General features: G+C 43.4%; 1 protein-coding gene across 1 annotated transcript in view; it reads right to left on the minus strand.

Moving 5' to 3' along the window:
- Nucleotides 1–1,214: 1,214 nt before the first annotated feature.
- mst1 (macrophage stimulating 1) overlaps nucleotides 1,215–16,433 on the minus strand; it is a 227,641-nt gene continuing 212,422 nt past the window's right edge. Inside the window, exons 14-19 of the mRNA XM_041191641.1 lie at nucleotides 14,783–14,918; nucleotides 12,810–12,887; nucleotides 10,819–10,965; nucleotides 4,117–4,223; nucleotides 3,346–3,485; nucleotides 1,215–1,953 (exon numbers count right to left, since the gene is read on the minus strand). Coding sequence (XP_041047575.1) covers nucleotides 1,795–1,953; nucleotides 3,346–3,485; nucleotides 4,117–4,223; nucleotides 10,819–10,965; nucleotides 12,810–12,887; nucleotides 14,783–14,918 — 767 coding nt within the window. The 3' untranslated portion in view covers nucleotides 1,215–1,794. The remainder of the gene's footprint in view (nucleotides 1,954–3,345; nucleotides 3,486–4,116; nucleotides 4,224–10,818; nucleotides 10,966–12,809; nucleotides 12,888–14,782; nucleotides 14,919–16,433) is intronic.

The following is a 16,433-nucleotide window of genomic DNA, read 5'->3' on the forward strand; positions in this document are numbered from 1 at the left end:
TGATCTCATTTTGGCCTCAACTCCAATTTCCCACCCTGTCCCCATAAACTTTCAAACCATTACTAATTAAAAATTTCCTCCCTATATTTATTCAGCATCCCGGCATCCATTGCACTCTGAGGTAGTGAATTCCACAGATTCACGACCCTTTGAGTAAAGTAATTCCTCCTCATCTCTGATTTAGATCTACCACACCTTAGCCTAAAACTTTCATCGAACTGAGAGATAGAATTGTAGAATGTGGTTCCAAAATTCCCAGTAAAAGCTCTGTGTGATAATAATGGAATTGAGTCAAGTGGTCTTGATTAGTGAGATGAGAAAACTGGTCAGGATGTGTTTGTCCAGTACCGTCACTCACAGTAATGACCAGGGAGTGTCCTTGGGGCTTTCGCTCCAGCTCGAACACTGTACATGGGGCAGAGTATGACGTCAGTTCCATTGATGGTGGGGAAGTTGTTCCCTTTCGGTGTCAAGGTTTCAGGATGTTATCCACAGTGGATGGGGCAGTAACGCTCGAGGTCGATATGCAGTAGTGCTTGTGATTTTGGTCACTAATCAATATACATGCACAAAGTCAATTATATTGGTTTAGGCATTTAGGGGGAAATGGTTGTGCAGGGTCATATCACTAGACTAGCAGCCTAGAGGTACAGGCTAATGCTCTGGGATGAGGGTTCAAATCCCACTGTGGTAGTGGGGAGGATTTATTTCAATTAATAAATCTGGAATTGAAAGCTAATCTCAGTAATTGTGATTATGAAACTATCATCAGTTGTCATTAAAACTCATCTGGTTCACTAATGTCCTTTAGGAAAGGAAATCTGCTGTCCTTACCTGGTCTGGCCTACATGTGACTCCAGGTCTACAGCAATGTGGTTGACTCTTAACTCCCTCTGAAATGACTGAGCAAGACACTCAGTTCAAGGGCAATTAGTGATGGGCAACAAATGTTGGTCTTGCCAGCAATGTCCACATGCCATCAAAGAATAAAAAAAATTAAGTAACTGAGAAATGGAACATTGTTCAATATTTATTTTGGACATAAATGTTATTGGTTATCACTTTTATACAAATAAAAATGTAATCTAAATCATTTTGGCATTTCATGGACTCCGATAACGAGATGTAGGATTAAGTTTCATAGATGCTTTGAAACACTACTTAAAAATGCAACATGATAAAAAGTACAATACTCCCAGCAATATGACATTTACTATTACAATGCATTGACTGCATTATGTGGGTATAAATGAGGAGACATGCAGATTAAACTGTAAAGAACAGTAGAGTTAAATGTCAGCAGTTTCTGATAATGATGGAAGTATCAAAAGATGTGCTCTATGTAGCACAGCTGAATAAACTGTCAAAAGAGACATCCCGGATATCAGCTATTTAAAATCTTCAAACTAATGCCTAATACACAAAACAATGCTAATTGAAAATATGCAATTTCATTAAATGGCATCCCATACATAACTTTATTGATTCATACTGCGGTGAATAGCAAAGCCTCCCAAAGATGATTGATCCATTGCACCATTGATAGCAGATCTTCCCAAAGATAACAATTGATGGATTGGTCAATCGAATAACAAATCCTCCATACATATCAGGTTTCTACACTAAACTACTTTTCAGTTCTACACTGCAAATTGTTTAAAGGTGATTATTTCTGACAGGCATGGAAAAATGATGTTGCATTGATAAGAGAGCCGGGTAATGGGAAGAGTGATTTGTCATTGCAGGCGCTGATTTTCACATCTCCCCTGAAAGCCTGAGCTCTGATCCCAATGCCTAGAGTGCCATGACTTTTTTTATCCAGTCCACGTACATTGCAACTCGGACAAAGATCCCAGGCTGATTCGGTCGACCACATCCACGACCAGGAATGATGACTCCCTCGAGCACCCAGCACTGATGGGTAAAGCAAGCGAGGGGCCCACCATAATCCCGCTGAAAGGCAGAAGACACGACTTTAGGTTTCATTGGAACATAAGTGTAATAACATCTACCGCATCCTGAACCCCACCAATTTATGGAAACATTTCCAGACAGATCACTCGTCTCACTCCACAGCTAGAGAAGGATTTTTCTCAAATCAAAACCCTGATTTAATCAAAATCATGTGCCTCACTCTCCACATGGTTACCATGTCATCACCCACCCTGTAGGCATGTGCCTCACTCTCTACACAGTTACTGTGTCTCCACCTACTCTCTAGGCCTGTGCCTCTGACTGGCTCTGGTGGCAGTTAAGGTACCTTTTGGAGAAGGCTACTGAACAAATATGAGCAATGAGACTAAAGACCACTTCAGCCAGTGCACTGTTCATAATAAACATCAAGCTATAAGCACGCTAAAGAGCTGCTCATGACTCATGACATCCCACACAGTTAAAATTGGGACAGTCTAGAAAAAACAAAACATTTTTGGTTCATGCGTGATGATTTTGTTGATAAGCCATGTGTGCGTGTAACTAGCACCTACGGAGGCAGTGGCATAGTGGTACTGTTACTGTACTGATATTCCAGGGACCCAGTGTAATGCTCTGGGGACCTGGGTTTGAATCCCACCATGGCAGATGGTGAAATTTGAATTAATATAAAAAAATCTGGAATTAAAAGTCTGATAATAACCATGAAACCATTGTTGATTGTTGTAAAAAATCCATCTGGTTCACTAATGTCCTTTAGGGAAGGGAATCTACTGTCCTTACCTGGTCTGGCTTACATTGACTCCAGACTCACAGCAATGTGGCTGACTCTTAAGTGCCTTCTGAACAAGGGCAATTAGGGATGGGCAATAAATGCTGGCCTAGCGAGTGATGCTGACATCCCATAAATAAATTGAATGATAGAGCATGTTATTTTTTTCTATAAAAAGGGGGGTGTTTGGAGAAATGTCTTTGTGCATTGTTCTCTTTGCGCATCGTGGCTTGCATAGTCATGTGACCTTTGGATGTCATCTTTTGTTAATAAAGTTTTCAGGGCCATGGCTATTTTACCCACCACATGGAATGGATACCATCCTGATTCAGCATCAGACAGTGCCTGCTGAGCAATGTTTGAGTAGCACTGCCTCCAAGCACTCCTTGTTTCGTGTAGGTTAAACACAGAATGAATATCCCCTGCAGTCTTTTTAAGCATGAGGAGGCCATGTGTAAAATAGATTAGATGGGTAACAGAATGGAACCTCTTAACTCTGCAGGAAAAATGACCCAACCCAAATAGCAATACCAGGATTCTGGGTGGCGGTTTGACTCCAGTCCTCGCTGGTGCACTGCCCAGAATTGTCCTTCACCAGCTCTTAATGATCACTACAATTTTCTCCTGTCCTTGTTTCTTACCTCACATGCTCCAGCTCCCCTTTCCATAGTCCCAGCACAGATCTCGGTCTCGGCCAGTCGACCTCTGTAGTACCGATTGCACTTCTTGTTACTCATCACCGGCATCGTCAGGATATTTAGAACATTATCATGGCCTGTACCTACACACATCCAAAGGAAGAAATTAGGGCAGACAAAAATATGGAAAAAATAGCAGCACAGGGACCTGGTCCAACAGAGTCTGAGAGGATAATCCAATAGTAATATTCAGGAAGGTTCCATTAAAGATCTGGATCATCACTTTTTCCTGATATGTCTCATCTTATAATTCCCTGGACACCAGGCACCTTCTCATGCTTGCTATACCAGCCTTCTCTCATGTCCTGCTTTTTCAAAATAAGTTGTAAGTACTGCTTGGCCCAATACTACAGATCCACACATTGGAAGTACTGCACTATAGTGCATGCCTGGTTTGCTCTGGGCACCGAGAGTATGTTACCCATGTGCTGAGGGTGCAGCATTGTACCATCGGTAATCAGTCTAACTTCATCTGCCTTTGGATTCTGCTGTTTGTAGGCAGAGGAGTGAAAACATTGGTTAGGATCTCAGTTTGTGAGCACCATCAGCAACAGTAGAACTCTCACTCCCAGAGTGAACAGGAGCGGGGTAGCTCCTTTTCATTCCCGTGTTGCTGGTTTAAACTTGTTCAGACGACTATGATAGGTCCATGTGAGGTGTGACCAACATGAGAGCAGTTTGAACTCTTACTGGAGCACTGGAAGCTGTCCTTACCTTGCGTCTCTCCCCAACCTGCTATCTCACACTCAGTTTCTTCAAGAACAATGTACCCCTGAGGGGGTAGACAGATCACAGCAACCCGAGTGTTCAAAGTGGCAGAGCTGTATGGGTGAAAAGAATTAGATCAGTGCAGAGCATCTGTGTTGACTGGGAAGACTTGAGCACATAATCCAGGCTGCTGCTGCGGTGCAGTACTGAGGGTGTGCTGCACTGTCATCTTTCAGATGGGAAGTTAAACCTAGGCCCTGTCTGCCCCCTCAGATCAATGTAAAAGATCCTAGGGACTATTCAAGGAAGAGCAGGAAACCTTTCCCTGGTGTCCTGGCCAATAGTTAGCCTCAACAACATCAGTGACACAGATTATCTGTCCATTATCACATTGCTGTTTGTGGGAACTTACTGTGCGCAAATTGGCGGACAGGTTTCCTACATTACAACAGTGACTACACTTCAGAAAAGATACTTCATTGGCTGCAAAATTATCTAAAACATCCTGAGGTTGTGAAAGGCCATATATAAATACCAGTCCTTTTCTTCCATCCAGATTCTGAGCTCTATTTCATTGTCCTTCCAGATGCCACATCGTCACTTTGCAATTCTTGAATCCTCTTTTAGAACTTTCACCATGTTGGTCAGCAGTGCTCCCAGAGACAGGACCCCTTTGAAGCTACCAGACACCCTCGCTAATGCTCCAATGCCCCAGCTCCTCTGGTATATGAACACCCCAAGAAGCTTCTCTTGCCACTTCTGAAACTATCTCCCAATGTCCTCCTTGTCAGTGGATATTTGCTGATGATTGCACAACGTTCAGCAACATTCACAGCTTCTCAGTCCATGTACAAATGCAGCAAGACCTGGGCCTGCACAGGAGTGCTATGCTTGGCTGCAGTAGAGAGCTTCAGTTGGAGATTGGTGACTGAGGGAGTTTAAGGGTAATATTAAGGATTAAATTCTATCTGAAGTCTAGTCTTTCTTTAAATTAGCAATTAACTAAAAGTTGTCGTTGAGGTTGGAAGAAGGTGAGTTTTCGACTGGAGAGGAGAGGCCAGTGAGAGTGGTATAAAAGGGTGCAAAAACAGAGGCCGAGATCGGAGAGGAGAGGTGTATCCTCAGGACATTCAGGCGGTGGAATTCAAAGTGATGTCATGATTCAAAAAGTGACACAACGCAGGGGAGGCATCTAATTGGTAAGTAGGGTCAGATGAGTACTTTTACTTCTACTTTTTCTACTAATTAAAGCAACTGCACTCCATTAGCTTAATCAAAATAAGGAGAGGGCTTTGGGCTGCAGTGGGAGAGTTTGGAGTCGAATAAGGCCTCTAGCGTAGTTAGTATTCTTTAAAGGGAGTAACTAACGAGCTTAATCTAAAGGGAAGTCATGGCAGCAGAATTCACACCCGTGATATGCTCCTCCTGCGCTATGTGGGAAGTCATGGATACTTCCAGTGTCTCTGGTGACCATGTGTCCAAATGCAGCTACTGGCTAATAGCATTTCAGAGCTGGAGCTGTGGGTGGATTCGCTGTGGAGCATCCTCAATGCTGAGATTATCGTGGACAACACATTCAATGAGGTGGTCACACTGCAGGTAAAGACTGAATAGGCAGAAAGGAGATGGGTGACCACTAGGCAGAGTAGAGGAAGGCAGGTAGTGCAGGAGACCCCTGTGACCATCCACCTTTCTAACAGATATACCGTTTTGGATACTGTTGAGGGAGACGACTTCTCAGGGGAAGGCAGCAGCAGCCAAGTCCATGGCACCACGCATGGCTCTGCTGCACATGAGAGGAGGAAGAAGATTGGCAGGGCTACAGTGAGAGGGGATTCAATAGTAAGGGGAACAGACAGTTGTTTCTGCGGCTGCAAAAGAGACGCCAGGATGGTATGTTGCCTCCCTGGTGCCAGGGTCAAGGATGTCTCGGTGAGGCTGCAGGGCATTCTGAAGGGGGAGGGTGAACAGTCAGTGGTCGTGATACCTATTGGTACCAACTACATAGGTAAAAAAAGGGATGAGGTCCTACAAGCTGACTATAGGGAGTTAGGACGTAAATTAAAAAGTAGGACCTCAAAGGCAGTAAGGCACATGCTAACAAGAGTCTAAATAACAGGATATATTGGATGAATACCTGGCTGAAGAAATGGTATAGAGGGAAGGGATTCAGATTCCTGGGACATTGGGACTGGTTCTGGGGAAGGTGGGATCAATACGAACAGGACGGGTTGCACCTAGGCAGGACCAGTGCTAGTTCTGTCAGGGAGGATTTAAACTAGGATGGTAGGGGGAATGGGAACCTGAGCAGGGAGACAGAAGAGGGGGAAACAAGGATAGAAATGAAAGACAGAAAAGGATGAAGCAAAAGTGAAAGGCAGAAAAAACAATGGCCAAAAACAAATGGGTCATAAATGGGTCCATAGTGCAAAATAAAGCTAAGATGACTAACAAGGTTAAAAAGACAAGTCTAAAGACATTGTATCTCAATGCGCGGAGCATTCGCAATAAGATAGATGAATTAACAACACAAATAGATGTAAATGGTTATGATATAGTTGCAATTATGGGGACATGGCTGTAGGGTGACCAAGGATGGGAACTGAACATCCAGGGGTATTCAATATTTAAGAAGGACAGACAAATAGGGAAAGGAGGTGGGGTAGCACTGTTAATAAAGGAGGAAATCAATGCAATAGTGAGGAAGGATATTGGCTCGGAAAATCATGACGTGGAATCTGTTTGGGTGGAGATAAGAAACACCAAGGGGCAGAAAATGTTGGTGGAGGTTGACTATAGGCTCCCAAACAGTAATGGAGATGTAAGGGAAGGCATTAAACAGGAAATTGGAGATACATGCAATAAGGGTACAACTGTCATCATAGGTGGCTTTAATCTACATATTGATTGGACAAACCAAACTAGCAATAATATTGTGGAGGAGGATTTCCTGGAGTGTGTATGTGATAGTTTTTTAGACCAATACGTTGAGGAGCCAACAAGAGAGCAGGCTATCCTAGACTGGGTATTGTGCAATAAGAAAGGATTAATTAACAATTAAGGAAGAGTGACCATAAAATGATAGAATTGTTCATTAAGATGGAGAGTGAAGAAGTTGAATTGAAACTAGGGTCTTGAATCTAAATAAAGGGAACTATAAGAGTATGAGGCGCTAGTTGGCAATTATGGATTGGGAAACCTTACTAAAAGGGTTGACAGTGGATAGGCAATGACTAATATTTGTATGCATGAATTACAACAATTATTCATTCCTCTTTGGCACAAAAATAAACCCATAAATCAACCATGGATTACAAAAGAAATTAGGGATAGTATTAAATCCAAAGAGGAAGCATATAAAATTGCCAGAAAAAGCAGCAAACCTGAGGATTGGGAGCAGTTTAGAATTCAGCTAAGGTGGACAAAAAGATTGATCAAGAAGGGGAAAATGGAGTATGAGAGTAAACTTGCAAGGAAAATAAAAACTGATTGTAAAAGCTTATATAAATCTGTAAAGAGAAAAAGATTAGCAAAGACAAGTGTAGGTCCCTTACAGTCAGAAACGGGGGAAATTATAATGGGGAACAAAGAAATGGCAGAAGAATTGAACACATATTTTGGTTCTGTCTTCACAAAAGAGGACACAAATAATTTCCCAGAAATGTTAGGGAACCAAAGGTCTAGTAAGAGGGAGGAATTGAAGAAAATCAATATTTGTAAAATAATAATGCTAGAGGAATTAATGGGGTTAAAGGCTGAAAAATCACCAGGGTCTGATAATCTACATCCTAGACCACTAAAAGAAGTGCCCCGGGAAATATTAGATGCATTGGTGGTCATCTTCCAAAATTCTATACACTCTGGAGCAGTTCCTTCATTCTGAAGGGAAGCAAATGTAACCCCACTATTTAAAAAAGGAGGGAGAGAATAAAACAGAGAATTACAGGCCAGTTAGCCTAATGTTAGTAGTGGGGAAAATGCTTGAGTCTATTATAAAAGACATGGTAAAAGAACACTTGGAAAATATTCGTGGGATTACACAAAGTCAGCAAGGGTTTATGAAAGGGAAATCATGCTTAAATAATCTACCAGAGTTTTTTGAGGATGTAACTAGTAGATTAGATAAGGGAGAACCAGTGGATGTGGTGCATTTGGATTTCAAGAAGGCTTTTGATAAGGTCCCACGTAAGAGGCTAGTGGGCAAAATTAAAGCACATGGGATCGGGGGTAATTTACTGGCATGGATTGAGAATTAGTTGACAGACTGGAAATAGAGAGTGGGAATAAATAGATCTTTCCAGATGGCAGGTGGTGACTACTGGTGCTTGGGTCCCAGCTATTCCTGATTTATATAAATTGCTTGGATGTGGAAACCAAATGCAATATTTCCAAGTTTGCTGATGACACAAAACTGGGCAAGGTCATGAGGAGGATGCAAGGAGGCTTCATGGCGATTTAGACAAGTTATGTGTGTGTGTGCAAACACATGGCTGATGATGTATAATGTGGATAAATGTGAAGTTATTCGCTTCAGTGTGATAAACAGAAAGGCAGAGTATTATTTAAATGGTGATATATTGGGACATGTGGATGTACAAAGGGATCTGGGTGTCCTTGTACACCAGTCAATGAAGGTAAACAGGCAGGTGTAGCAAACAATTAGGAAGGCAAATGGTATGTTGGCCTGCATTGCAAGAAGATTTGAGTTCAGAAGTAGGGATGTCTTACTGCAATTATACAGGGCCTTGGTGTGAACACACCTGGAGTATTGCATGCAGTTTCGGTCTCCCTACTTATTTGTCATAGAGGGAGTGCAGTGAAGATTCACTGGGCTGATACTGGGGATGGCAGGACTGTCGTATGAGGAGAGATTGGTTTGATTGGGACAAAAGCAAAAAGTGCTGGAAAAACTCAGCAGGTCTGACAGCATCTGTGGAGGGAAAGACAGAGTTAAAGTTTTGAGTCCATATGACTCTTCTTCAGGAGTGAAAATATGGTGAAATATATACTGTTTAAGTGGTGTGGGATAGTTGAAGCTGGATAGAAGGCTGGATCAAAGAGGGGTGAGAATGAAGGAGCGAGTTCATGGTCTGGTGTTGTTGAACTCAATGTTAAGTCCAGAAGGGTGTAAAGTGCCTAATTGGAAGATTTTGCCTTTATCTTGGTTTGCCTGGGCCTGTATTCACTAGAGTTTAGAAGAATGAGAGAGGATCTGATTGAAACCTATAAAATTCTAACAGGGCTAGTCAGACTTGATGAAGGGAGGATGTTTCCCCTGGCTGGGGAGTCTAGAACCAGGGGCCACAGCCTCAGGATAAGGGCAGGCCATTTAGGACTGAGATAAGGAAAGATTTCTTCACTCAGAGAATGGTCAACCTGTGGAATTCTTTACCACAGAAGGCTGGAGAGGTCGGGTCACTGAGTATACTCAAGAAAGACTTTGATAACTTTTTGGGTATAGAGAGAAAGCGGGAATATGGCGTTGAGATAGAGGATCAGCCATGATCACATCGAATGACGGAGCAGGCTTAAAAGGCCGAATGGCCTACTCCTGCTCCTAGTTTCTATGTTTCTGTGGACAATATCCAGGCTTGGGCTGACAAGTGGCAAGTAACATTCGCGTCCACACAAGTGCCAGACAATGACCATCGCCCACAAAAGTGAATCCAACCATCAGCCCTTGACATTCAATGGCATTACCATTGCTGAATTCCCCACAATCAACATACTGGGGGTTACCATTGGCCATAAACTGAACTGGACTAGCCATAGAAATACTATGGCTACAAGAGCAGGTCAGAGGCTAGGAATCCTGCGGTGAGTAACTCACTTCTTGACTCCCCAAAGCCTGTCCATCATCTACAAGGCACAAGTCAGGAGTGTGATGGAATACTTTCCACTTGCTGGGATGAGTGCAGCTCCCAGAAAACTCAAGAAGCTTCACACTGTCTAGACAAAGCAGCCCGCTTGATTAGCACCATATCCACAAACATTCACTCCCTCCACCATCAATGCACAGTAGCAGCAGTGTATACCATCTACAAAACGCACTGCAGGAATCACCGAGGCTCCTTAGGCAGCACCTTCCAAACCCAGAATCACTACCATCTAGAAGGACAAGGGCAGCAGGTAGATGGGAACACCACCGCCTGGAAGTTCCCTTCCTAGCCATCATCATCCTGACTTGTAAATATATCACCGTTCCTTCACTGACTGAGTCAAAATCCTGGAACTTTCTCCCTAACAGCACTGTGGGTGTACCTACACCACATGGACTGATGCGGTTCAAGAAGGCAGTTCAACACCACCTTCTCAAGGGCAAGTGAGGATGGGCAAAAAATTCTGGCATAGCCAGCGAAGCCGACATCCCGTGAATTAATTAAAAAATAATAATGTCCATTAGTGAAGAAAACCTACTTTCCTAAGGCCTATATTTGATTTCAGTATCATTTTTAGTTGTCTCTTTATGTCCTCTGACATGGCCTATCAAACCATTCAGCTATATCAAATCGCTACAACTTCACCAGATGCCGTATGGTGGTTTAAGAGGGTGGGTCACCACCACATTCTAGGGATGGGCAATAAATGTCAGTCAGCCTTGTCAGTGACATCCACATCCCATGAATGAATACAATTAAAATAAATCTATAGCTAAGATAAGTCGAGAACTGCCAATGAGAAAAGGCTATTTTTTTTTTGCGTAGGTACCTCTCTAACTCCAACATGATCAAGTTGGAGCGTTTTGGTCCACACACGGCCCTTCGGATAGGGATTGCTTGCTTTTCTGGGTCATCAGGCCTGGGATTTTTCAACACAGTTCCCATCCAGGCCTCATAGCCCCTGAACTCAGCGTAACTAAAAGACAAAAACACAAAATAAGATATTGGTTTCACATTTCACAATTGATGTAAGGACTTGTCAATCTCAGGATTATCTAGTATGGGTTTATCAGAGGGGAATATTCTCATTTTTCCCTTCTCATCTGAAAGTCTTGTTATAACCTGGCTCTATGTTCTTGGATACATTGTGTCCTTATTAACTCAGTTTCTCCTGTTAGCCAAAAATGCAATCTCCAAAAGCAGAAAAATGATGTGCACCCTTGGAAGAACCAGAGAACAGATACCTTGCAGATGTTTGAACTCTGTGTTCTCAGCATGGTGAGGGGAATGGAACATGGTTAAGCTATTGGAGTTTAGACGTAACACCAGCCAGCATCAACAGCTTCTAGGTGGTTAGACACAGTGTTAATCTGCATCGGCTTCAGAAGCCAACCCCCAATTTACACGATTAATGTGTATCCTGGATCTGTAATCAATAATTGATATAGGCATTGTAAAGGAAAATAAACAAAAGCAGGGATCCCATTTAAGATATTGAGTAAAGTTCTAACAAGCTCATAGAGTGAAGGAGGAACTGTTTCCACTGGCAGGACAGTGACAAATCAGAGAGCAAAAATTTAAGATAATTGGCAACAAATCCAGGGGGAGATTAGAATATTTTATTATAATGATATGATCTGGAATCTGCCTGAAAGAATAGTGGAAGCAGATTCAAACAACCTTAACCAGACAATTACATATAAGTTCTTTAAGAAAAAATGTGAAGAACCACATGGAAATGGCAGGAGAGTGGGACTAGCTGAGTTGTTCTTGCAGAGAGCCAGCATGGACACAATGGGCTGAATGGCCTCTTTCCATGCTGTCACCATTCTATGATTCCATGAATCACTTGAGAAGGAGAACATTGTTGTGCTACAGGGAGAAAACAGGAGAGTTGGAGTAATTGAATAGCTCTTTCAAAGAGCCAGCATGGACGGGCCAAATGGCCTTCATCTGATCTGTAGAAGGTCCTGGAATTTACGACCCGCCATTTGAAAGGTCAGAACCTCTACCTGCCTTGGAAATATAAATGTCTTGGGGTATAGGGAAGGAGACATGGAGTTGGAGAAGGGCATTGGGGCCCCTCTACACCAGAGTAAAATCCTGAACACCACCACAGAAAAGTGCTACCATCATGAAATGCATTTTTGCCGAGCAGTCTATTAAATGGGGGCTGAAGGGAATGGGGTTGCGGCCTGGACAAACACAGTCCTGCCCCCCACCATCATGTACCCCCCCACTTCCCCAATGCAATTGAGGTGCCCATAGTGGGGTCAGTGGTGGGATGCACCAGGATTATATCCCCAGCCAATCTTAGCCCCTTTCTGAAGTTTCCAGCTACCTCACTAGTTCTTGGTTGAAGGGCAGCTGTTGCCTTCGCCCCAACTGACAAAACCCCTCAGCAGTTACACACTGGAGGGTATCCTACCACAATGGGAGCTCTCTCACTGGATTTTACTCCTGTCAGATGAGGAAAAGGGGTCAGTCTCTGACCTATGCCCAGTTGGGATGGCCAGACTGCGCAACTGTACTTGTTCCTCACTTTCCATCTCTCCTCCAACATTGGTACTTTGGTCATCTGTAATATTCCTAACTCCAGCTGAGAGCAGGAATCAAACCAGGGATTTTCTGGTGTGTTTACCTCAGTACCACATCACATGGTACATTGACCAACTGAGCTTTCAGTGTCCATGTTACAGCCCTCTAGCATTTTGTAAAGCCTATCTCCTACCCTACACCAATGACCACAGGGCAATCTGAAAATACATTCCATGATCCCGCACAACAAGGGCTTAATGCAAGAAACAGTGAAACCATTACCAGGAAGAGAAGCACTGCTTTGTGCTGATGATCCAATTCTTGCTCACAAGGGTCCCGCCACAAAAATGTTTCCCTTCCCTGAAAAGAAAGTAAAATGAAACTCAAACGTGTTCAAGAAAATCAACAGAATTGGCGAGAGTGAAATATCCACAGTGATCCCCAATCAGATTGACAGCTCTGGTTGGACAGATTCCTGGGGGGGGTGCGGTTTATCACAGGACCTCGCACTTTGAACTGCCCCACCCCCACATTCCTGCCATTGGCCACTCAGCACAACCATCCTCACGGGGCCCGCCTTCCTACACCAGTTGGAATATAAACAGCCTCTTTGATACTTGATTGGATGATTCTTGAATATCAGTAAAACAGCCCTTTCTCCCATGGAACACAAAAATAAAATACTGCAGATACTGGAAATCTGAAATAAAAACAGAAGATGCTGGAAATACTCAGCAGGCCTGACAGCATCTGTGGAGAAAGAAACAAAGAAAACGTTTCAGGGTGACGAGATTTCATCTGAAGAGGATTAGAGATCATCTGGTTTAACACAAGTACAGAGGCAGGGAAAGGCGGGCGGGGTGGGGGGGTGGAACAAAAGGGAAGGTCTATGATAGGGTAAAAGGCAGGAGAGACCAAATGATGAAATAGACGATGGTGCAAGGCTCTGAAGAAGGGTCATAAGGACTTGAAACATTAACTTTGTTTTTTTCTCTCTCCACAGATGCTGTCAGACCTGCTGAGTTTTTCCAGCATTTACAAGAAAATAATTGTTTTACCCAGGATTGTTTGGAACTTTGGACAGTGAGCAGGGAAGATGTCAAATGGCAGGTGTTGCACCTCCTGTGCTTGCATGGGAAGGTGAAGGTGTTTTGGGGGTGACTGAGGAATGGAACAAGGTCTTGGAGGGAATGGTCTCCACAGATGTTGAAAGAGGAGGGGAGGAGAAGAGATGTTTTGTGGTGGCATCACGTGGGAGATAGCGAAAGTGGCAGAGGACGATGCATCAAATCAATGTCTCATTCCTTCTGGGTGGGAGGCGAGGACAAGGGGAACCCTATCATGATTCTGGGTGCAAGGGCAACAGCTGAGATCAGAAGTGCGGGAAATGGAACAAAAGTACTCAAGGGCCCTGTCAACAACAGTGGTGGGGATGGGGGGTATCCTCAGATGAGAAATAAGGAAACCATAGTGGAAATGCTGGTATGGAAGTTTGCATCTTCGGAACAGATTCAACAGGGATGGAGAAACTGGGAGAATGGAATAGAGTCCTTGCAGGAAGCAGGGAGTGAGGAAGTTTTGTCAAGGTAGCTGTGGGAGTCAATGAGCTTATAGGGGATATCGGTCAACCTATCCCAGAAATGGAGAGAGAAAAGTTGAGCAAAAGGAGGGAAATGTTGGAGGTGGACTATGTGAAGATAGGGGAAATGTGGAAAATGAAAATAAAGTTGAAATTAAGCCCTCTCTTATCAACTTCAAAAATAAACAAAAATATTTTTTTTTAATTAAATTGACACCATTTTGTTAATGCCACTTGTGATTTTTCTCCCAGCTTGCTTGCGTTGGAGAGGTTAATATTTAATTTTTTGTACCTGTGCTATATCATTGATTGGGTGGATATGATACAGCCGATTTGACTAGCCTTCAGGTTCAGATCCATAGAGGTTTCATGAGCCTTGGCTGCGGAGGACAGGCTAGATCACTCAGGAGTTCATTCTAACAGTTGGCTGTGTGAGTCAAATATTGGTGAGATGGCAAACTGCTTTAAAATTTACAAGACTGTTTCACCTGCCTGGAAACAAACGCTGGCTTGCATAAACAGAGCCAATAGTTACAAATGGGCTGGACATTCAGAGGCTGGAATTCTTTTCCATTCATGTAGAGTGCTATCACTGTGTGAGGGAGCATGTGGAACCTTGTGCGTGCAATCTATAACTCTGGATACTGCCAATCAGGCCAGCCCCTGGTCACTTTACCTGTTGCGAAGGCTCACAGTCCAGGGGGAGTTACCAGGTTGACCTCTAAGTACCCGACTTTTTTTGTTATAAACTGTTCGGTCTTCCCGCCTACCACAGGAGTCAAATTTGATTGAGTCTGCAAAGGGGGCAAAAACTAGCATTAAACACATAGTACAGACAAGGCACAGGGTGCAAATTTACCCAAAGGGTGCCCACCTTAACTTTGACTATGAAACATGGAACCACAAGAAATAATGAGAAGCCCAGGGACATTCATCCCAGCAATCTTCATAGGGGAGAACTATACCCTGAATAGTCATCGTATTGTAGAGAAACAGCCTGATAGTAAAGGAATAGTCATTGCGGTGTAGAACTCCACCCTGATATTAAACATACAGTCATTGGTGTAGAACTACACCCTGATATTAAAGATAAGTCACTGTGGTGTAGAACTACACCCTGATATTAAAGGAATGATCATTGTGGTGTAGTGCTACACGTTGAAATTAAAGGTACAGTCATCATGGTGTAGAACTCACCCTGATATTAGAGGTACAGTCATTGTGATATAGAACTACTCCCTGATATTAATGTACTGTCATTATGGTGTAAAACTACATTCTGGTGTTAAAGGTACAGTCATGTAGAGTTGAACTCCACCTTTATATTAAAGATACAGTCACCATGATGTAGGAAGACACCCTGATATTACATTTACATTCATTGTGATGTAGGACTACAACCTAATATTCAAGGAGTAGTCATAGTGGTGTAGAACTGTACCCTGATTTTAAAGTACAACCATCATGGTGTAGAACAATACACTGATATTAAAGTACAGGCATTGTGGTGTAGAACTACACCCTGATATTAAAGGTAAAGTTGTATCAAGCTGCTGCAGAGAATTGGATAAGGAATGAGATCTGACGGACCACCTGGCATTAACCTAGGCATCGGAAACGACAACTGCAAACTCAGCCCTGTCGACCCTGCAAAGTCCTCCTTACTAACATCTGGGAGCTAGTGCCAAAATTGGGAGAGCTGTCTCACAGACTAGTCAAGCAACAGCCTGACATAGTTATCCTCACAGAATCATACCTTACAGATAATGTCCCAGACACCACCATCGCCATCCCTGGGTATGTCCTATCTCACCAGCAGGACAGACCCAGAAGAGGTGGTGGCACAGTGGTATACAGTCGAGAGGGAGGTGCCCTGAGAGTCCTCAACATCGACTCCAGACCCCATGAAGTCTCATGACATCAGGTCAAAAATGGGTAAGGAAACCTCTTGCTGATTACCACGTACTGCCCTCCCTCAGCTGATGAATCAGTGCTTCTCCATGCTCAACACCACTTGGAGGAAGCACTGAAAGTGGCAAGGGTGCAGAATGTACTCTGGGTGGGGGACTTCAATACCCATCACCAGAAGTGTCTCAGTAGCACCACCACTCACCGAGCTGGCAGAGTCTTAAAGGACATAGCTGCTAGACTGGGTCTGCGGCCGGTGGTGAGCGAACGAATAAGAGACAAAAACATACTTAACCTCAGTCTCACCAACCTGTCTGGTGCATCTGCCCTTGACAGTATTGATAGGAGTGACCACCGCACAGTCATTGTGGAGACGAAGTCCTGTTTTCATAATGAGGGTACCCTCCATTGTGCTGTGT

This window comes from Carcharodon carcharias, chromosome 7 (genome assembly GCF_017639515.1).
Source record: "Carcharodon carcharias isolate sCarCar2 chromosome 7, sCarCar2.pri, whole genome shotgun sequence".
NCBI classification, from domain to species: Eukaryota; Metazoa; Chordata; class Chondrichthyes; order Lamniformes; family Lamnidae; genus Carcharodon; species Carcharodon carcharias.